This window comes from Lampris incognitus, chromosome 15 (genome assembly GCF_029633865.1).
Source record: "Lampris incognitus isolate fLamInc1 chromosome 15, fLamInc1.hap2, whole genome shotgun sequence".
NCBI lineage: Eukaryota > Metazoa > Chordata > Actinopteri > Lampriformes > Lampridae > Lampris > Lampris incognitus.
In genome coordinates this window covers 43,756,996-43,776,953 of record NC_079225.1, presented here as the reverse complement: position 1 = coordinate 43,776,953, position 19,958 = coordinate 43,756,996, and the positions used below count along the sequence as shown (strand labels likewise).

Genomic DNA, 19,958 nt, shown 5'->3' with positions numbered 1-19,958 from the left:
CAAACGCCCAGTTAGGATAATAACCACACTTAACCAGGGCCTGTTTAATGTGGGGTTTCTCCCCTTCCCCGGCTGCTGTGTCAGTGGGGACGCTGTCAGCTCGGTGGTCCAGCGTCCTGATGACTCCTAGTTTGTGCTCCAGTGGATGATGAGAGCCAGACCTTAAGTACTGATCAGTATGTGTTGGTTTACGGTAAACATCAACAATCAAATGTCCCCCGTCACCAACTGCACTTTCACGGTGTAAGAAGACCAACCTGTCATGTTCCACATCCTCCCTGGTGAACCGGATGTGGTGTCTGTCCACAGAGTTCATGTGGTCGGTGGAATGTGGTACAACCTGAGATTTAATGTGAACCCAGGTGTCGTCCACAACTCTGAACCAATGGCGAGGCGGGGTCCCTGGACAGGACATCAGAGCCTCTTTTCCACTTCCTCCATATACAAGTTGGCCACTACAGGTGAGACTGGGGAACCCGTAGCACAGCCACGCCTCTGCCTATAGTACTGCCCCCTGTATGTGAAGTACGTGGACTGCAGACACAGCCTCAGGAACAGACACACTTGGTCAGTTTGAAACTAGTTAATGGTCACACCCATATCTGCATATGAAACTGGTCGTTGGTTTGGGTCACTGTGTTGTTTATAAGGGTGGGATACCTGCAGTCAGGTGAGACTGAAGAGGTCACTTAGACGATGATGATGAAACGTTTCTGTCAATAAACGCTGTGTCCGGATGAGCTGATTCACCTTTCTGTGATTTTCTTACCTGGATTATTGAGCGTGAAGACAAGACATCTAAAAAAAAGTATATTTAAAAAAGCTTTTACAAGCTGTTTGTCTGTCTGACTTATAGGCCTGTCTGCAAACATGACTGGCTGAATTACACACAAACACACACACACACACACACACACACACACACACACACACACGGAGAAAAGGAGCTCTGTCTCTTTAGTGGGAGACACCTCTATTCTGGTGCTCACAGTGACTCATAGTGTAGGAGAGCTGTTATTTATATCCTGTAACACACACACACACACACACACAAACCATCGTCATCATCGGCAGTCACTCAAAGCGAGTATGACTGTCTTCTCCGTTGGGTTGTCTACTTGTGGGTCTTCAGGTGGCTGTAGAGGCCGATCCGCGGTCCACACACTTTGGTGCAGTGTGGAGAGGGGAAAGTGGTGGTGGTTGGTTGGTGGTGGTTCAGCCTTTCTCTCTCTCTCTCTCCTTGTGGTGCTGTCGCTTTTTCTCTGCAGCAGCACAGTGGAGCTCCATTTCATGATGTGCAGCTCCTCCCTGCACGGATTTCTTCCAGGAGCGTCTATCCTGTGCAGCGTGTTCCCAGGTGCTCGATGTGATTGGTGAAGTTCGTCAGCCTGGTCTTGATATTGTCCTTGAAACGTTTCTTTTGCCCGCCGTGAGCTCGCTGACCTTCCTTCAGCTGGGAGTCCAGAATCTGTTTGGGGAGACGTGTGTTGGACACACGGATGACATGGCCCGTCCATCAGAGTTGGTGCTGCATGGGGCGTCCGGGTAGCATGGCGGTCTATTCGGTTGCCTACCAACACAGGGATCTCCGGTTCGAATCCTCGTGTTACCTCCGGCTTGGTCGGGCGTCCCTACAGACACAGTTGGCCGTGTCTGCGGGTGGGAAGCCGGATGTGGGTATGTGTCCTCGTCTCTGCATTAGCGCCTCCTCTGGTCGGTCGGGGCGCTTGTTCAGGGGGGAGGGGGAACTGGGAGGAATAGCATGATCCTCCCACGTGCTACGTCCCCCTGGTGAAACTCCTCACTGTCAGGTGAAAAGAAGTGGCTGGCAACTCCACAAGTATCGGAGGAGGCGTGTGGTAGTCTGGAGCCCTCCCCGGATCGGCAGGGGGAGTGGAGCAGCAACCGGGACGGCTCGGAAGTGTGGGGTAATTGGCCGGGTACAAATGGGGAGAAAAACTGGGACACCCCCCCCCCAAAAAAAAAGAAGTTGGTGCTGCATTATTATGGTGGTGATGCTAGTCATGTTGACTTCTGCCAGAACGCTGATGTTCATGTGTCTGTCCGTCCAACTGATCCTCGGGATCTTTCGTAAGGAGATTTGGTGGTATTGCTCCAGGGTTCTCAGGGGCCTGCTGTAGGTGGTCAATGACTCTGCTCCATACAGCAGGGTGGGGAGGACACCCTCTGTAGGCCAGGAGCTTTGTTTGGGCCTTTAGGTCTCAGTCTTCAAAGACTCTTTTCCTGAGTCTGATGTAAGCGCCACTGGCACAGCTCCGGCGTCGGTTGACCTCCGAGTCAATGTCAGCTTTTGAGGAGAGAAGGCTGTCGGGGTAGGGGAAATGATCGATGTTTTCAATAACTTTATTGTACCCTTTTATGGTGGTCTGGGTAGATGGCTGGTTGGGTGGAGGTTGGTATAGGACCTGGGTCTTCTTGATGTTTAATTCTAGATCCAGGGCTCTGTATGCCTTGGCAAAGAAATTCAGAATGTCCTGGAGGTCTTCTGCGGAGTGTGCTGTGACGGTGTTGTCATTTGTATACTGAAGCTCCATGATGGTGGTGTAGCAGACTTTGCTCTTGGCCTTGAACCTATCAAGTTTGAAGAGCCTGCCATCAGTTCTGTATGGGATTGGGTTCTCCCGTGGCATCGCTTCGCCAATGAGGTGGAGTATCGCAGCAATAAAGACGGCAAACAGGTTGGGTGCAATGGTGCATCCCCGTTTGACCCCTGTTTCTGCAGTGAAGGGCTCTGACTCGGAGCTGCTGTTGCTGAACACTGTGACTGACCTGCCGTCATGGAGAAGGCTCAATATTCTGATGTTACATGGGCTTAGTGAGATCGATGCCCTCAGCAATCTACTTGTTTGTTGTTTCATGCACGACCCCGGATGTAGTAGAGTTGTTACACTGAGATTACACGTTCTGAGCTTGACACACGTCTGTCACAAATTCGCGACATTGTCATCAGAAGTGGGATGGTGAGGCCATCGGAAGCGCGTACGCCCAGAGGCGTGAGGGAGCTGGTATGCTGAAGCTTCCCAAAGGAGGGGTGTAGTGTAACGACCACGGATGTGTAGACTCGCTAGCCGGTTGGCTAACGGGTCGGACCCTTTAGTTTACTGGTTAGCGCAGTCGTCCATGGTGCGGGCGACCCGGGTTTGCATCCAAGCTACGTATCTCACACACACCATGCAGCTGAGTCAGGTATGTTCGCAGGGTCTGAGTTAATATGAGTTAGCAGAGGCCTTCGTGGAGACGCTGTGTGGGTGGGTCTTAGCGCTCGACGTCTTTCGGGTTTTGAACCTGCAGGTTTTCCTCCAGTGGGAAACAGGAAATGGATGTGCGGGCTCTCCTCTGTCCAAATCGTACTGTTCAGCCTCTCTGCTGTGTGAAGTGTTGACTCAGAACAACAACATTTTAATATTCAGGGAACATAGACCAGCGAGAGAATCAAACCGGTGACCTGCTGGTTTCCCAGGATGTGTATGGGCAATCCGATTTGTATCACAATACAAGTGTCACGATTTAGTACGTTGTGATATATCATGATAGGACAAGCACTGCGATATACTGCAACATTTTGTGAAAATTATAGAGAAATGTCATAATGTGGGAAGATGGCGGCACAAATTCACGTTCGTAGCGGCCTCACCCAGTACCGGTGTGGGAAGACGGCGGCGTGAATTCACATTTGTGGCAGCCTCACCCAGTACCGTCGATGCAGTGTCTTCGTCCCCGTCTGCGTCTAAGTTTTGTCTTTGTTTGATGGCTGGGAGAGCTGGCGCTGGATTGGCTGGGAGAGTTTGGTGTGCTGCGTTGTGGGCCCAGGGACCGTGGCCCTGCCTGGAGCTGTACCCGAGGAGGAAACACCGAGGGCGGTCTGACAGGACGCGGGAGCGGGGCGGGCTAAGCTAACTGCTAGCCCATGCAGACCAGCAGCTCCGACAGTCATCTTGGCTGGCGTTTGTGCCCTTGGACAGTGTTTTTTTTTTGGGTTAGTTTTGATGTATGTGTTAGTTTGAATATATGTGTTCTTGTAGTTTTTGGATGTGTTTTTGTCTTTGTGTTGTACTGCTGTCAACATGCATCAAATCATCTGTCATAAACTAGAGTGACACTGTAACGCAACCCTGTTATAATACTGCACCTTTCACCTAGTGGTCAGAGAGGAAACTACACCAGGAAGTGGCGACGCTGACACCTCTCGGTCATCTGAAGAGGCAGTACAGTGTTTTAGAAAATCAGCACAGTACTGGAAGTACTGATAGTACTGGAACACTCAAACTATCAACACATAGTACTGGAAGTACTCGCAGTACTGGAATACTCAACTAGATATTTTCTCAAAACCCTTCCGTTGAGTTAGCAGTGGATCTGACTGGGAGTCGTCTGCTTGTTGGGTGAAGCTGGTCGACGGGCATTTTGTTTTCCCTCCACAAAGGGACAAGAAGACGTCCGCGTCCATCAGACCAAGAGGGTTGTTGGTTTAATTCCCTGTGTAGTTTAATGTGTAGAGCAAGGCAGTGACCTGGTCAGAGTTTCTACAGTCATCCGTACTGAACATGTGGAGGGTCGTCGAACGCTTCATTCAGGAGTTCTAGACAGACAGACAGACGGACGGACGGACGGATGGACGGACAGATGGACAGACAGACAGACGGATGGACAGACAAATGGACAGATAAACAGACAGACAGACAGACAGACAAACAAACGGATGGATGGATGGATGGACAGACAGGCAGACAGACGGATGGACAAACGGACAGACAGACAGACGGACGGACGGACGGACGGACGGACAGACAGACAGACAGACAGGGGGATGGACAGATGGACGGATGGACAAACAGACAAACAGATGGACGTATGGATGGACAGACAGACAAACAAACAGATGGACGGACAGACAGCCAGACAGACAGATGGACAGACAGACGGACAAATGATGGACAGACCGACAGACAGACAGACAGACAGACAGACAGACAGACAGGTAGAAAGATTTGCAGAAGATATGTGTGGTTTACTGTTGGTTTTAAAGCTGCTTGGTTTTTGTGCTTGTGTGTTTTTACAGATCATGACTCTGGAGGAGAAGTTCTGAGGTTCTTTTTCAGATAAAACTCAAACACCCCACAGACGAGCCGCTGCCTCACTCAGCTGGTATCAGGTAACTCGCCATGACCCCTGACTTCTGACCCCTGACCCCCGACTCCTGACCTTGGGATCAGTAGAATCCACTCCAACCTGCATCTGAGAAGGAAGACAGACATCGAGTTACGATAATGAAATCCTGCATGTGGTCTGCTTTAGGGTTTGGGTGGGTTTGGGTAATTGTAGTTTTTTCCCCCCTTTTTTTTGTGATTTCCCCCCCTTTTTTCTCCCCAGTTGTATCCGGCCAATTACCCTAGTTTCTAAGCCGTCCCGGTCGCTGCTCCACCCCCTCTGCTGATCCGGGGAGGGCTGCAGACTACCACATGCCTCCTCCCATACATGTGGAGTCGCCAGGCACTTCTTTTCACCTGACAGTGAGGAGTTTCACCAGGGGGATGTAGCGCGTGGGAGGATCACGCTATTCCCCCCAACTCCCCCCCGAACCGGTGCCCTGACTGTTCAGAGGAGGCGCTAGTGCAGCGATCAGGACACATGCCCACATCCGGCTTCCCACCCGCAGACACGGCCCAATTGTGTCTGTAGGGACGCCCGACCAAGCCGGAGGTAACACGGGGATTCGAACCGGCGATCCCCGTGTTGGTAGGCCAACACAATAGACTGCTATGCTACCCAGCTGGCCGGGTAATATATATTTGTGACATGTCACATCAAATGAAACTTTATTTACAGAGCATATTTCATGTATTAAAGGCAACATACTTCACATTAAATGAAAGTGCACGGATAAACACGGTCATGGTGAAGAAGAAACCAGGTCAGCCAGCGGAGACATGGTGGATGAAGTAACGATGAATGATTTATTGTAACAGAGGATTTAGTGGAAATGAAAACCAGCGTTCCCCCCTGCACGAGGAGTCAGAGAGCGTCTATGTTAACCCTTCTGTTGTCTTCCGGGTCAAAGTGGCCCCTAACAGTGTTTAACAGCAGAGGAAAGACTCCAAATGATCTTTTTTCAACCTGGAATGTGACGACTGTTCCTAGAGTGACCCCGACATTAGAAAAACTGAAATATTGTTGTTGTTGTTCATATTTCCATGGAAGCTGTACACCACTAGGGTACTAAGATTGTCCTAGAGTCATGTTCAACCCTAAGAAATGTTTGGGTCATGGGTGACCCTAAGAGGTGTTTGGGTCATGGGTGACCCTAAGACATGTTCGGGTCATGTTCGACCCTAAGAGATGTTTGGGTTATGTTCGACCCTAAGACTTGTCAGGGTCATGTGTGACCCTAACACATGTCTGGGTCATGTGTGACCATGGGTCATGTGTGTGGCCATTGTAACTCTAGTTAATGGTCACACCCATATTTGCATATGACCTTCTGTGGTTTCCTTACCTGGATTATTGAGCATGCATGAAGAACGAGAGATTCTCTTAACTTCTGTTGTTAAACATGAGTACAGTCATAGTGGTTATACTGGGATACTATGAGTACAGTCATACTGGTTATACTAGAATAATATGAGTACAGTCATTCTGGTTATATTGTAATAATATGAGTAAAGTCATACTGGTTATATTGTAGTAATATGAGTACAGTCATACTGGTTATACTGTTATAATATGAGTACAGTCATACTGGTTATACTGTAATAATATGAGTACAGTCATACTGGTTATACTGTAGTAATATGAGCACAGTCATACTGGTTATACTGTAGTAATATGAGCACAGTCATACTGATTATACTGTAGTAATATGAGTACAGTCATATTGGTTATATTGTAGTAATATGAGTACAGTCATACTGGTTATATTGTAGTAATATGAGTACAGTCGTACTGGTTATATTGTAGTAATATGAGTACAGTCATACTGGTTATACTGTAGTAGTGGAATTGAAGTTGAGATGAGGGAAAGAGAGATGAGCATCCATCCATCTTTCTCTTCAGATGGAGCTGAATACAACAGAGAAACGCCATCGGACGCGTTCCAAAGGAGTCCGAGGTAATCTACTGTCTGTCTGTCTGTCCATCCGTCTGTCTGCCTGCCTGCCTGTCTGTCTATCTATCTATCCATCTATCTATCTTATCTATCTGTCTGTCTGTCTGTCTGTCTGTCCATCCGTCTGTCTGCCTGCCTGCCTGTCTGTCTATCTATCTATCCATCTATCTATCTTATCTATCTGTCTGTTTGTCTGTCCGTCTGCCTGTCTATCTATCTATCTTATCTTATCTTATCTTATCTTATCTTATCTTATCTTATCTTATCTTATCTTATCTTATCTTGTCTTGTCTTGTCTTGTCTTGTCTTGTCTTGTCTTGTCTTGTCTTGTCTTGTCTTGTCTTGTCTTGTCTTGTCTTGTCTTGTCTTGTCTTGTCTTGTCTTGTCCTGTCTGTCTGTCTGTTCTGCCTGTGTGTGTGTCTACATTATAGAATTAATGATAGTTATGATGATGATATAGATGACAGTAGTATAATGATAAGTTGTAAGTGAAATGTTGTGTTGTGTGTGTGAATGTGTATCCAGATGTAAGTGAATTGTTGTGTTGTGTGTGTGAATGTGTATTCAGGTTAGATGAAATGTTGTGTTGTGTGTGTGAATGTGTATTCAGGTTAGATGAAATGTTGTGTTGTGTTGTGTGTGGTGACAGCAGCTACATGGTGTACGTGGATGTTCAGGATAAATGAACCAGTCAGTTTTCATTTATCTCTCAGCAAACGGTTGGTAGAAGTCATGGATCTGCCCTCATGTGCCCTGCTGTGTGAGGTTTCACCGTTTCTAGTTAAAACAGAGCCTGTTTCTAACCATTGGTGTGTCCGTGTGTCTGTAGAAGGTTCTAGTGACGTGAAACCATACTAAATGCAGGCGTCAGTGGAGTTTAGTGTACGCAGCATCACGCTGGCGTCAGAAGGAAAGTGGGTCTGGATGTTGGACGTGGTGTTCACCAGGCATCTCACCCCACCTGTCTCGCGACCTTTTCATTAACACGTTGCTTCTTCTTTCTTGTAGTTCCTGTGGAGACGGCGGCTCAGGAGTTGTTCAGGTGGGTGAATTCCCTGAACTTAAACTAACCATCATGAGAAACCAGCTCTCAGTCCTCATCACTGTTTTACTGGAAAGTCTCCTACTGTCGGGTACTCTCGGTTACTGTCGGGTACTGTTGGTTACTGTCGGGTACTCTCGGTTACTGTCAAGTACTGTCAGTTACTGTCGAGTACTGTCGGATACTCTCGGTTACTGTTGAGTACTGTCAGGTACTCTCGGTTACTGTCGGGTACTCTCGGTTACTGTTGGGTACTCTCGGTTACTGTCGGTACTCTCGGTTACTGTCGGGTACTCTCGGTTACTGTCCGGTACTCTCGGTTACTGTCGGGTACTCTCGTTTACTGTCCAGTACTCTCGTTTACTGTCCAGTACTCTCGGTTACTGTTGGGTACTCTCGGTTACTGTCGGGTACTCTCATTTACTGTCCGGTACTCTCGTCTACTGTCCGTTACTCTCATTTACTGTCCGTTACTCTCGGTTACTGTCGGGTACTCTCGTTTACTGTCCGTTACTCTCGTTTACTGTCCAGTACTCTTGGTTACTGTCGGGTACTCTCGGTTACTGTTGGGTACTCTCGGTTACTGTCCGGTACTCTCGTTTACTGTCCGTTACTCTCGGTTACTGTCGGGTACTCTCGGTTACTGTCGGGTACTCTCAGTTACTGTCGGGTACTCTCGGTTACTGCCAGATACTCTCGGTTACTGTCCGGTACTCTTGGTTACTGTCGGGTACTCTCGGTTACTGTCAGGTACTCTCGGTTACTGTCCGGTACTCTCGGTTACTGTCAGGTACTCTCGGTTACTGTCGGGTACTCTCGGTTACTGTCGGGTACTCTCAGTTACTGTCGGGTACTCTCGGTTATTGTCCGGTACTCTCGGTTACTGTTGGGTACTCTCGGTTACTGTCGGGTACTCTCGTTTACTGTCCAGTACTCTCGGTTACTGTCCATTACTCTCGGGTACTGTCGGGTACTGGCAGCTGACCAGTACAATCACAAATTTCTACTGGTGTTCACAGATCACCTCTACTGGTCTGGCTGTGTTCTGATGCCTTGCTCAAGAGTTCCCAGGCAGTGTTTTTTGGAGGGGGTGGCATTTGTTTCTGTCTCTGACCTGAACATGAAGGTGATGCAGTACAAAGCTGCTGAAGTGACAGGCAGCTCAGGAATATGTGCTTTCATGGCGATATACCAGCCACCAGGAGAAAACCAGGTTCACAACGGCATCCAACGGTTACCCGACGTTCACAACCAGACGACTTGATTGGCGGTCGTGTTGTATCTGCGAGTTCTGATGTCAGAAGCCAAGTTTCTGACGTCAGAACACAAGTTCCTGACAAGCACGTGAAGACAAACCCAACCCACATAAATTGAATTACATCTGGAAGACGTCTGTCCACCATTGTGTCTCTTAAACAAAGAAATTTGCTTTTTGGTGCCAAACACACTGTGTGTGTGTGTGTGTGTGTGTGTGTGTGTGTGTGTGTGTGTGTGTGTGTGTGTGTGTGTGTGTGTGTAATAAAGATGTGTGTTAACACTACTGTGTGTGTGCCCCCAGTTGTCCGACCCCAGGTTGTGATGGTAGCGGCCACGTCAGTGGGAAGTACGCCCGACATCGCAGGTATGAACCCCAAACCTCTCCCAACACACACTGAAGTCACCAACTGCTATCTGTTAAGGCTGGCTAGTGTGTGTTAAGGCTGGCTAGTGTGTGTTAAGGCTGGCTAGTGTGTTTTAAGGCTGGCTAGTGTGTTTTAAGGCTGGCTAGTGTGTGTTAAGGCTGGCTGGTGTGTGTTAAGGCTGGCTAGTGTGTGTTAAGGCTGGCTAGTGTGTGTTACATAATGGTAGCTGGTGTGTGTTAATGGTAGCTAGTGTGTGTTAATGGTGGCTGGTGTGTGTTAATGGTGGCTGGTGTGTGTTAATGGTAGCTAGTGTGTGTTAATGGTGGCTGGTGTGTGTTAATGGTGGCTGGTGTGTGTAACTGGTCAAGTCGGTAACTGGTCAAGTCAAGTCAATTTTATTTGTATAGCCCAATATCATAAATTACAAATATGCCTCAAGGGGCTTTACAGCAACACAACATCCTGTGTGTGTTAACACTGGCTGGTGTGTGTGAAGGGTAGCTGGTGTGTGTTAAAGGGACATTTCACCGGTTGTGTTGTGGATGTCCGATCAGTTTTGAGTGTAAATGTAGTCAATTGAAGCAATAAATTCCCCAGCGCATGCTATATTGACAGAGAAATCCGAGTTTTCCGGGTCGCGGAGCCCGGCCGGCAGGGCCAGCTGGGCCGGCAGGGCCTGCAGAGGGGAACCCTCTGGACCTTTTTGTACCCCTAATAAATATCAATTAATTTAATTATTTTGAATTCACTGACATAATAGTAATAATTTCTAGATCATCGTTATAAACTCCGACTAATACTTGTCCGACCTCAGGTTAGAATATGTGGTCTGTGCGTCCGGGTAGCGTAGCGGTCTATTCCGTTGCCTACCAACACGGGGATCGCCGGTTCGAATTCCCGTGTTATCTCCGGCTTGGTCGGGCGTCCCTACAGACACAATTGGCCGTGTCTGCGGGTGGGAAGCCGGATGTGGGAATGTGTCCTTGTCGCTGCACTAGCGCCTGCTCTGGTCGTTAGGGGCACCTGTTCGGCGGGGGGGGGGGGGGCTGGAGGGAATAGCGTGATCCTCCTACGCGATACATCCCCCTGGTGAAACTCCTCACTGTCAGGTGAAAAGAAGCGGCTGGTGACTCCACATGTATCGGAGGAGGCATGTGGTAGTCTGCAGCCCTCCCCGGATCAGCAGAGGGGTTGGAGCAGCGACCAGGATGGCTTGGAAGAGTGGGGTGATTGACCAGGTACAATCGGGGAGAAAAGGGGAAAATCCAAAGACAATAATAATAATGCAGCAGCATCACACACATAGTCTCAAGTATGACTTTGTGCTGTGTGTGTCTTTCAAAGAAAAAAAAACAACAACAGTAAACTCTACTGTAAACTCTACTGGCTTTACTTCATCGGGTCAGCTTAGCTGTGACTTTACGTTGGCATGGTGAATTGTGACAGTATGCTACAACTCAGTGTTTCAGGTCTGTAGCCTCATCGGCGGTCACTCGGGGTCGAGTATGACTGTCCTCTTTCTTGGTCCTTGTGGGTCTTCAGGTGGGCGAAGAGGCCGATCCTGGAGCCGCATATTTTGGTGCAGTGTGGGCAGGGGTGGGCGGTGGTAGTCGTGGGATTGGTTTGGGCCTTTTTGGGGGAAACTCCCTCCTTTCTGAGTCTGCGCTTGTCTTCTGCAGCACGGCGGAGATCATTATTACATAGTGCCGCTCCTTCCCAGACAAGTGTCCTCCAGGTGGCGCTGTTGGTTGCTGTGTCCTCCCAGGTCTTAGGGTCTATGTGGCATTTTTTGCTGGGAGTATAGGACTTGTTTTGGAAGGCGAGAGTCAGGCATACAGATGACATGGCCAGTCCATCTGAGCTGGTGTTGGGCGATGGTGGCAGTGATAGCAGGAATGTTAGCCTCCTCCAGGACGCTGGTGTTGTTGCATCTATCTTCCCAGGTAATCTTGAGGATTTTTCGGAGGCACCTCTGATGATGTGCCTCTAGTGCCCTCAGGTGCCTGCTGTATGTGGTCCAGGATTCTGATCCATACAGTGGGGTGGGCAACACTACCGCTCTATAGTCCAGAATTTTCGTTCTGGCCTGGAGGTCGCGGTTTTCAAAGACCCTTTTCCTCAGTCTTGAGAAAACCCCACTGGCACAACTGAGGCGGTGGTGTATTTCCTCATCAGTGATAGCTTTGGAGGATAGGAGGCTTCTGAGGTATGTAAAGTGGGCCACATTTTCCAGTCTGGTTTTGTCAACATAGATAGTTGGGGGTGGAGCAGGGTTATTTGTGTTGGGTGGTGGCTGGTAGAGGATCTGGGTCTTTTTTATGTTAAAGGCCAGACCAAGCTGCTTCTATGCCTTGTCAAAAGCATCCAGAATGCACTGTAGGTCCTCTTGTGAATGTGCCACGAGGGCATTATCATCAGCATACTGCAGCTCCATGATGGGTATGGTGGTGATTCTGCTTTAAACCCTGAATCTGTTAATGTTCAGGATTTGTTCGTCAGTTCTGTACATGATTCTGACTCCTTGTGGCAGGCGTTTACCCATAAGATGGAGGATAGCAGAAATGAAAATGGAGAACAGGGTAGGAGCAATGACACAGCCCTGCTTGACTCCAGTGTGAACCCTGAAGGGTTCCGTTTCATCTCCACTGCCACTGAGTACTGTGGCTGACATATTGTCATGCAATACTCTCAGTATCTGGATGTATTTGTCCAGGCAGCCATTTTTTTACCAGAACCAGCCACAGAGCCTGACGGTTCACAGAGTCAAAGGCATTGGTGAGGTCTATGAAGGCCATGTATAGTGGTTGATTTTGTTCCCGGCATTTTTTTTTGTAGTTGGCTAGCAATGAAAATAATGTCCATGGTACCTCTATTTGGGCGAAATCCACTCTGAGACTCAGGGAGAATGTTTTCTGACAGGGGGAGGAGTCTATTAGCCAAAACCTGGGCGAGAGTTTTCCCCAGTGGTGGATAGGAGGGAAATGCCACAGTAATTTCCGCAGTCTCCCTTGTCTCCTTCTTAAAGATGGAGACAATGAGGGCATCCCTAAGTTATGCAGGGATTTCTTCCTTTTCCCATATTTTGAGGAGCAGGGCGTGGATGTGACTAAGGAGAACTAGCCCACCATCCTTCAGGATTTCTGCTGGGATGCCATCAGGTCCGGCGGCCTTGTTGTTCTTCATCTTCCTTATGGCATCCTGCACCTCGGTCCGACTGGGTGGTGCTCCCATATTTTCATTGATGGGTTGTTGAAGGAGTTGGTCAAGGGCCTCCATCTCAGTAGTTGTGTCCCTGTTCAGCAGCTCCTCATAATGCTCTTTCCAACTGTTGGTAATTGACTTAATGTCTTTCAGCAGCATTAGTCCATCTTTGGAGCGAAGGAAGGCTAGGCAATGGTGGCTGGGGCCATATACCTCTCTTGTGGCAGCAAAGAAACCTCTGGTATCCTCACAGTCAGCAAGCTGCTGGATCTCCAGAGCGTTCCTTGTCCACCACTGGTTCTTCAGTTGCCTAACCCGAGATTGAACAGCTGCCTTTGCTATGGCATGGGCTACTCTTTTAGCCTTGCAGTTGATGTCATTTTGCCAGGCAATGAAGGTTTGCTGCTTGATGTCAATGAGCTGTTGGATTTCGTTATCATTCTCATCGTACCAGTCTTGATGTTTCCGGGTTTTATAGCCAAGGGTGCTTTTGCAGGAGTCCATGGTGATAGACTTAAGCAGGTCCCAGTGTGTATCAATATCTCCTGGGTATTGCTTGGGCAGAGCAGCGCTGAGAGTAGCCTGGAGCTGTCCTCGAAAGGTGGTGTCACCCAGCCGTTCGATGTTGAGCTTTGGCTGGCACTGTCTTTTTTGTTCCCTTCTTTTCTGTGTGAGACGGATGGACATGATGGAGCGGATGAGGCGGTGGTCTGTCCAGCAGTCATCCGCACTGGTCATCGCTCTGGTGTTGAGCACATCATGGCGGTCTTTGGTGCGGACGACTATGTAATCGATGAGGTGCCAGAGCTCAGAGCGAGGATGCATCCAGGATGTTTTGAGTTTATTCTTTTGGTGGAAAAGTGTGTTGATGATGACCAGGCTGTGTTCTGAGCACTTTGATAGCAGTAATATGCCGTTGGAGTTCGTGTTGCCAACTCCTTCCTTCCCTATTGTGGTTTCGTCCCATCCTGGCATTGAAATCTCCAAGCAGAATTAGCTTGTCCTCCTTGGGGACTTTGGTTAAGACGTTGTCCAGGTCAGCATAGAAGGCCTCCTTCACTTCATCCTGTGCATCAAGTGTTGGAGCGTAGGCACTAACAACATTGGCCTTTTGGCCGCCTGCAAGCGTCAGGCGTATGGACATTAGGCGTTCATTGATGCCCACAGGGAGTTCGGAGAGGTGGTTGATGAGGCTGTTCTTAATAGCAAAACCCGCACCGTGGATCCTTGGCTCATCAGCAGGTTTTCCTTTCCAAAAGAAAGTGTATCCGCCTTTTTCCTCCTTCAGATGCCCCTCATTAGCCAGTCGGGTTTCGGAGAGTGCTGCGATATCGATCCGGAATCTCCTTAGCTCCCTGGCGATGATGGCAGTTCGCCTTTCGGGTCGATCACTGTGTTTGTTATCCATGAGGGTCCGCACGTTCCAGGTTCCAATGTAAGTTTGCTTCCGTTTATGTTTCTGACCGCTTAGTGGTGATCCCTCTGGGTGCGGTAGCCCAGACGGGAGTTTTCGAGGCAGGCTATGTTTAGGGCACCTTTTCCAGCCCCTTCCCCTACTGGGGTGAGCAGAGTGGATCCTAAATAGGGCTGCTCAGTCGTGGGTGCAGCTGCCGAAAAGCTCTTTCTGCCTCAGCCCAAGAGCTTAGCAACTGAATCAGACACCCACCGCCTGTGTGTCAGGTTGTGGCTAGGTCTGTAGCCTACACTGGTCATCACACATAGCCTCCAGTCACATGCACCCGCTAGCTTTGGACACCTGCTGAGCCAGCGCATCTCCGGAAGTGTTGACACATCTATCCAGCGACCCTCGTACTGGTTATGACATTGTTTCTTTTTCATTTTTTTCCTGTTCTCGGCACCCGACTTGTGTTTACAAAATCAGTCGCGCCCCCATGCAGCCACCATTCCCCTTCTTCTTCCTCACAGCCACCATTCCCTTCCTCCTTCTGCAGCCACCACTCCCCTTCTCCTTCTGCCCCACAGCCACCATTCCCCTTCTCCACCTGTCTCACACTGAGCAGCCACCATTCCCTTCCTCCTTCTGCCCCACAGCCACCATTCCCCTTCTCCACCTGTCTCACACCGAGCAGCCACCATTCATCCCCCTTCTCCTTCTGCCTCACATGTAGCAGCGAGATGGGCTGCACACTACATAACAACACAATGTGGAAAATGAAAAATACTTAATAATCTGTTAGATTTTTTTTTATGTGACGTTGACTTCGCATGATGGAACTGACACACAGGAAGATCATTCTAGAAGCATGCTGGGTCCAGAGCAGAAACAAAATATTCAGTATTTAAAAAACAACTGCAGGATTGCAGGCCAGGCTCGGGCCTTGTGTGGCCGCACACTTCGCACAGCCCATGTAGTGGTTCTGATTTTGTTGTACTGTGTAGTTGTGCAGTATTGTGTAGTATTGTGTAGTGTAGTTGCGTAGTGTGATATGAAGCTGGTTTTCAGCAACTCTCTCCTGCGTGGGAATCAGATTCATGGTGAAACATTGGACAGATGGACTCTGGAGTGAGTAGGAGGAGAAGACTGTCCACCTCTAACTCTCCGTTCACCATGCTCTCTCTCTCTTTCTCTTTCTTTCTTCCTCTCCCCTCTCTCTCTCTCTTTCTCACACACTCGCACTCTCTCTCTCTCTCTCTCTCTCTCTCTCTCTCTCTCTCTCTCTCTCTCTCTCTCTCTCTCTCTCTTTCCATCCCAACCTCTACCACTGTGATGATAAAGATGGCATTTACTGCACCCACCTGTGTGTGTGTGTGTGTGTGTGTGTTCATACACATTGACTTGTTTGTATCTGGGTTATTGTGGTTATAGGTACTGTATGCACAATATCTACAGTAGATGTGTGTGTGTGTGTGTGTGTGTGTGTAACTACTTCTGGCTTCTCCTGGACCGCCACCTTGCTGTGGTGGAGAAGCTTGCATGCACCAATGATCCCAAGAGCTATGCCGTCCGGAGCTTGGCTCCTGGTAGGGTCACCCAAGGTGGACAGGTCAAGGGGGAGGTTCCAGACGAAGCACGATCCAACAAAGACCTCAACGATGGAACTAGTGGAAGATGTCTTCAGGTCACAATGCCAGTGAAGGCGGATGAAGGCTGCAACAGAAGGTGGTCTTGGTTCTCCACGCCATTGGACTCTGGCCACCTCCTGCCAAGGATCATGTGGTGGCTGCAGGCACATCAGCCTCACCGCGTAAAAAGCTGTCATGCGCAGGTGTCCTTCCACAAGGATCAACCCATAAACATCCAGGGTCAAAGCCCTGTGGCGATCAGGAAGAGGTGGATAGGTTAAGGGGGAGGTTCCAGACGAAGCGCGATCCAACAAAGACCTCAACAGCGGAACTGGCAGAAGACAGCGCCACTGAACTTTTGCGCAGCGGCAGTATCATAGCCTATGAGGTTAATCCGAGGCGTGATTATTGCTGGTTGAATCTTGGGTGGCACGGTGGCGCAGTGGTTAGCACTGTCGCCTCACAGCAAGAAGGTCCTGGGTTCGAACCCCGGGGTTGTCCAACCTTGGGGTCATCCCAGGTCATCCTCTGTGTGGAGTTTGCATGTTCTTCCCGTGTCTGCCGTGCTCAAGTCAATTTTATTTGTATATAGCCCAATATCCATCCATTATCCAAGCCTCTTATCCCAATCAGGGTCGCGGGATGCTGGAGCCTATCCCAGCAGTCACTGGGCGGCAGGCGGAGAGACACCCTGGACAGGCCGCCAGTCTGTCACAGGGTGTGAACACATTCACACCTAGGGACAATTTAGTCTGGCCGAGTCTTCTGACCTGCATGTCTTCGGACTGTGGGAGGAAACCGGAGCACCCAGAGGAAACCCATGCGGACATGGGGAGAACATGCAAACTCCACACAGAGGACGACCCGGGATGACCCCCAAGGTTGGACAACCCCGGGGTTGGAACCCAGGACCTTCTTAATGTGAGGCAACTGCGCTAACCACTGCGCCACCGTTCCGCCTTAGCCCAATATCACAAATTACAAATGTGCCTCGGGGGGCTTTACAGCAACACAACATCCTGTCCTAGGACCCTCTCATCGGATAAGGAACAGCTCCCTAAAAAAAACCTTTAACAGGGAGAAAAACTAGGAAGAAACCTCAGACAGAGCAACAGAGGAGGGCTCTCTCTCCCAAGACGGACAACGTGCGGTGGATGTTGTGTTTACACAATTTACACGATGCAAAATTAAAAGAGGATAACACAATTATAATGAATTATAAAATATATGAAGAATATGACGAGGAGGATGCCGAGCAGTGTCCAGACGCCACCGGAACAGCCCAGGACCCGAGCCCCGCGACCACCACCACCATTTTAGGGAGCTGTTCCTTATCCGATGTGAGGGTCTAAGGACAGGATGTTGTGTTGCTGTAAAGCCCCCTGAGGCACATTTGAAATTTGTGATAATGGGCTACACAAATGAAATCGACTTTACTTGACGTGACCATGGAGACCCGGGAGGAGGACAGACTGCACGTGCACACAGGGGAGACTCACATCACAGCGTTCACACACACAGAAGAAGAGGAAGGAGAAGACATCGTTCAGAGAGAGAAAAGACACGAGACAAGAGACACAGTTTGCAGTGATCATTAGTCATGATCAATTAAGTCATCAATTAATGAGTCTTGTCTTGTGGTCTTGTTGTGTTTCTTGTCCAGAGTCTTTGGAAGTAGTGAGTCATAGCGACACCTCCGATGTTCTCCCTTCACGACACAGGGGGCACGGTGGGGACGATACCAGGAGACCACACCTGTCCCCCTAAACGTTAGCTGCAGGTTTCTAATCAGGAATCAGGAGCCAGGAACACTTTATATGTCGTTTCACTTCATGCACTTGTGCACATGAGATGAAACGAGATGCCGTTTCCCCCAGCGGTGCAACACAAAGACACAAACACATCCAAAAACTGCAAGAACACACACATCCAAACTAACACATATACCAAAACTAAACAAAAAGCACTGTCCGAGGGAACAAACGCCAGCCAGGATGACTGTCGGAACCGCCGGTCTGGATGGGCTAGCAGTTAGCTTAGCCTGCCCTCTGTATGGGCTAGCAGTTAGCTTAGCCTGCCACGCTTCCGCGTCCTCTCAGACCACCCTCGGCGTTTCCTCCTCGGGCGCAGCTCCGGGCAGGGGTCGTGGTCCCCCCGGGCCCACCGGGACAAAGCAGGCAGACCAAGCTCACCCAGCCGAACCAGCGCCAGCTCTCCCGGCCCTCGACACCCCCCCTCCCCCCGCACTCCTCACGACGACACCAAAAACACCACAGTAACCGCCAGGCGAGGCCGCCGCCAGACCGCCCGCCGCCAGACCGCCCTCGGTGCTATCGGAACTGCCGGTCCGCATGGGCTAGCAGTTAGCTTAGCCTGCCCCGCTCTCCCAGCCATCAAACGAAGACGAAACGTGGACTGGGTGAGGCTGCAGCAAACGCGAATTCGCGCCGCCATCTTCCCACACCGGAAGCGGTCCTGCAGACCGTCACCGGTAGCTGCAGTCTGAAGCAGCTGATGGAAGAGCAACACCAAAAACAACCAAGTGTCGTTTGACATGAAAACAAGCCACGGGGATAAAGTGATCATAACAATAATAAAAATCAATTGAACTTATTAATTAAACTTACTTTTCTAATACTCAAAGCCGCTTTAAAGTAGTCCACCCATCTACTCAATGTAAACACAGCGAGAGGTTGAGAGGACAGGAGGGCTGAAACACGGATTATCGGTGTGTGTGTGTGTGTGTGTGTGTGTGTGTGTGTGTGTGTGTGTGTGTGTGTGTGTGTGTGTGTGTGAGGTGCTCTGAAGCCTGATTGGTTGGTTGGGGGGGGGGTTGGGGGGGGGGAGCAGAGCGACTGTCCCTGCAGTGAATACAGCACATCCATGCCTGCTTTGTTTTATTGCTTGAAAGAGAGAGAGACACAGATCGAGAGAGGGGGGGGGGAGGAGAAAGAATAAATCATGCATAGAGAACAGGAAAGGGAGGAGAGGAGCAGTCTGTCAGCATCTAAATCACGGCCTCCCACCACTCCTCTTGAAGGGGATGTTGTCACCATGGCGACAGTGCTGCGCGCACGCTTGTGGATGTTGCAGCAGAGGGCCAGGGAGTTCAGCCTGGCTCCTATGGCAACCGCTCTGTAGACTGTGAGGCCCCGCCCCCTCCCTACACACGCTGCCGGGCATTGTCACGGTGATGAGCGGCAGGCAGGTGTCGCCAGGGGCACTCAGAGTAACCCCCACCCCCACCCTCACCCCACCCCACCCTCGCAGGTTTCGTTCTGATGGTAATTTCAGTCATCTGATGGGTATCGAGCCTTCACTTCCCAGGCTCGCGTGGACTGGTTTCGGAGATGTCTGCAGAAGAACTTGACACTGAAATCTGAGTCATGGGGGAACAATTTAAACACAAGTTTCTGAAATATGGAAACACAACAAGTATGTCACACGTAGACGTCTGGTGGGCTGGATGAAGGTTCGAGATCAGAAGGGGCTGGAAGCTCCTGCTGGTTCACAACTTACCTTCACTCCGTACTGTGGCAATATGGAGAGTCACATCACACACACACACACACACACACACACACACACACACACACACACACACACACACACACACACACACACACACACACACACACACACACACGTGTTTTCTCTCTCTTCCTCTCTGATATGCAATAGTTTAGCTGTTCATCTTTTCCTTTTTTATCTCAGTTGTCTTCCTGTATCTCTTCTTCCATCTGTCTCTCTTTGTTTCCCTGCCTCCATCTCTCTATGGCTTCAACTCTCTCTCGCTCTCTCTCTCCATATACATATATATATATATATATATATATGTATATAATTACAGAATGCTCTCTCTCTCTGCCGTGTTTCCTAATTAAAATTCAATTAAAATTCCACAGGTAATTATAATTACCTGTGGATTTTTAATTGGTGCGGTTGG

General features: G+C 49.5%; 1 protein-coding gene and 1 pseudogene across 1 annotated transcript in view; both read left to right on the top strand.

Moving 5' to 3' along the window:
• Positions 1–7,071: 7,071 nt before the first annotated feature.
• Positions 7,072–19,958, top strand: part of myt1la (myelin transcription factor 1-like, a) — an 87,847-nt gene continuing 74,960 nt past the window's right edge. The window contains exons 1-3 of the mRNA XM_056294593.1: positions 7,072–7,126; positions 8,132–8,165; positions 9,724–9,786. Coding sequence (XP_056150568.1) covers positions 7,072–7,126; positions 8,132–8,165; positions 9,724–9,786 — 152 coding nt within the window. The remainder of the gene's footprint in view (positions 7,127–8,131; positions 8,166–9,723; positions 9,787–19,958) is intronic.
• On the top strand, positions 16,367–16,436 carry LOC130125824 (U4 spliceosomal RNA; annotated as a pseudogene).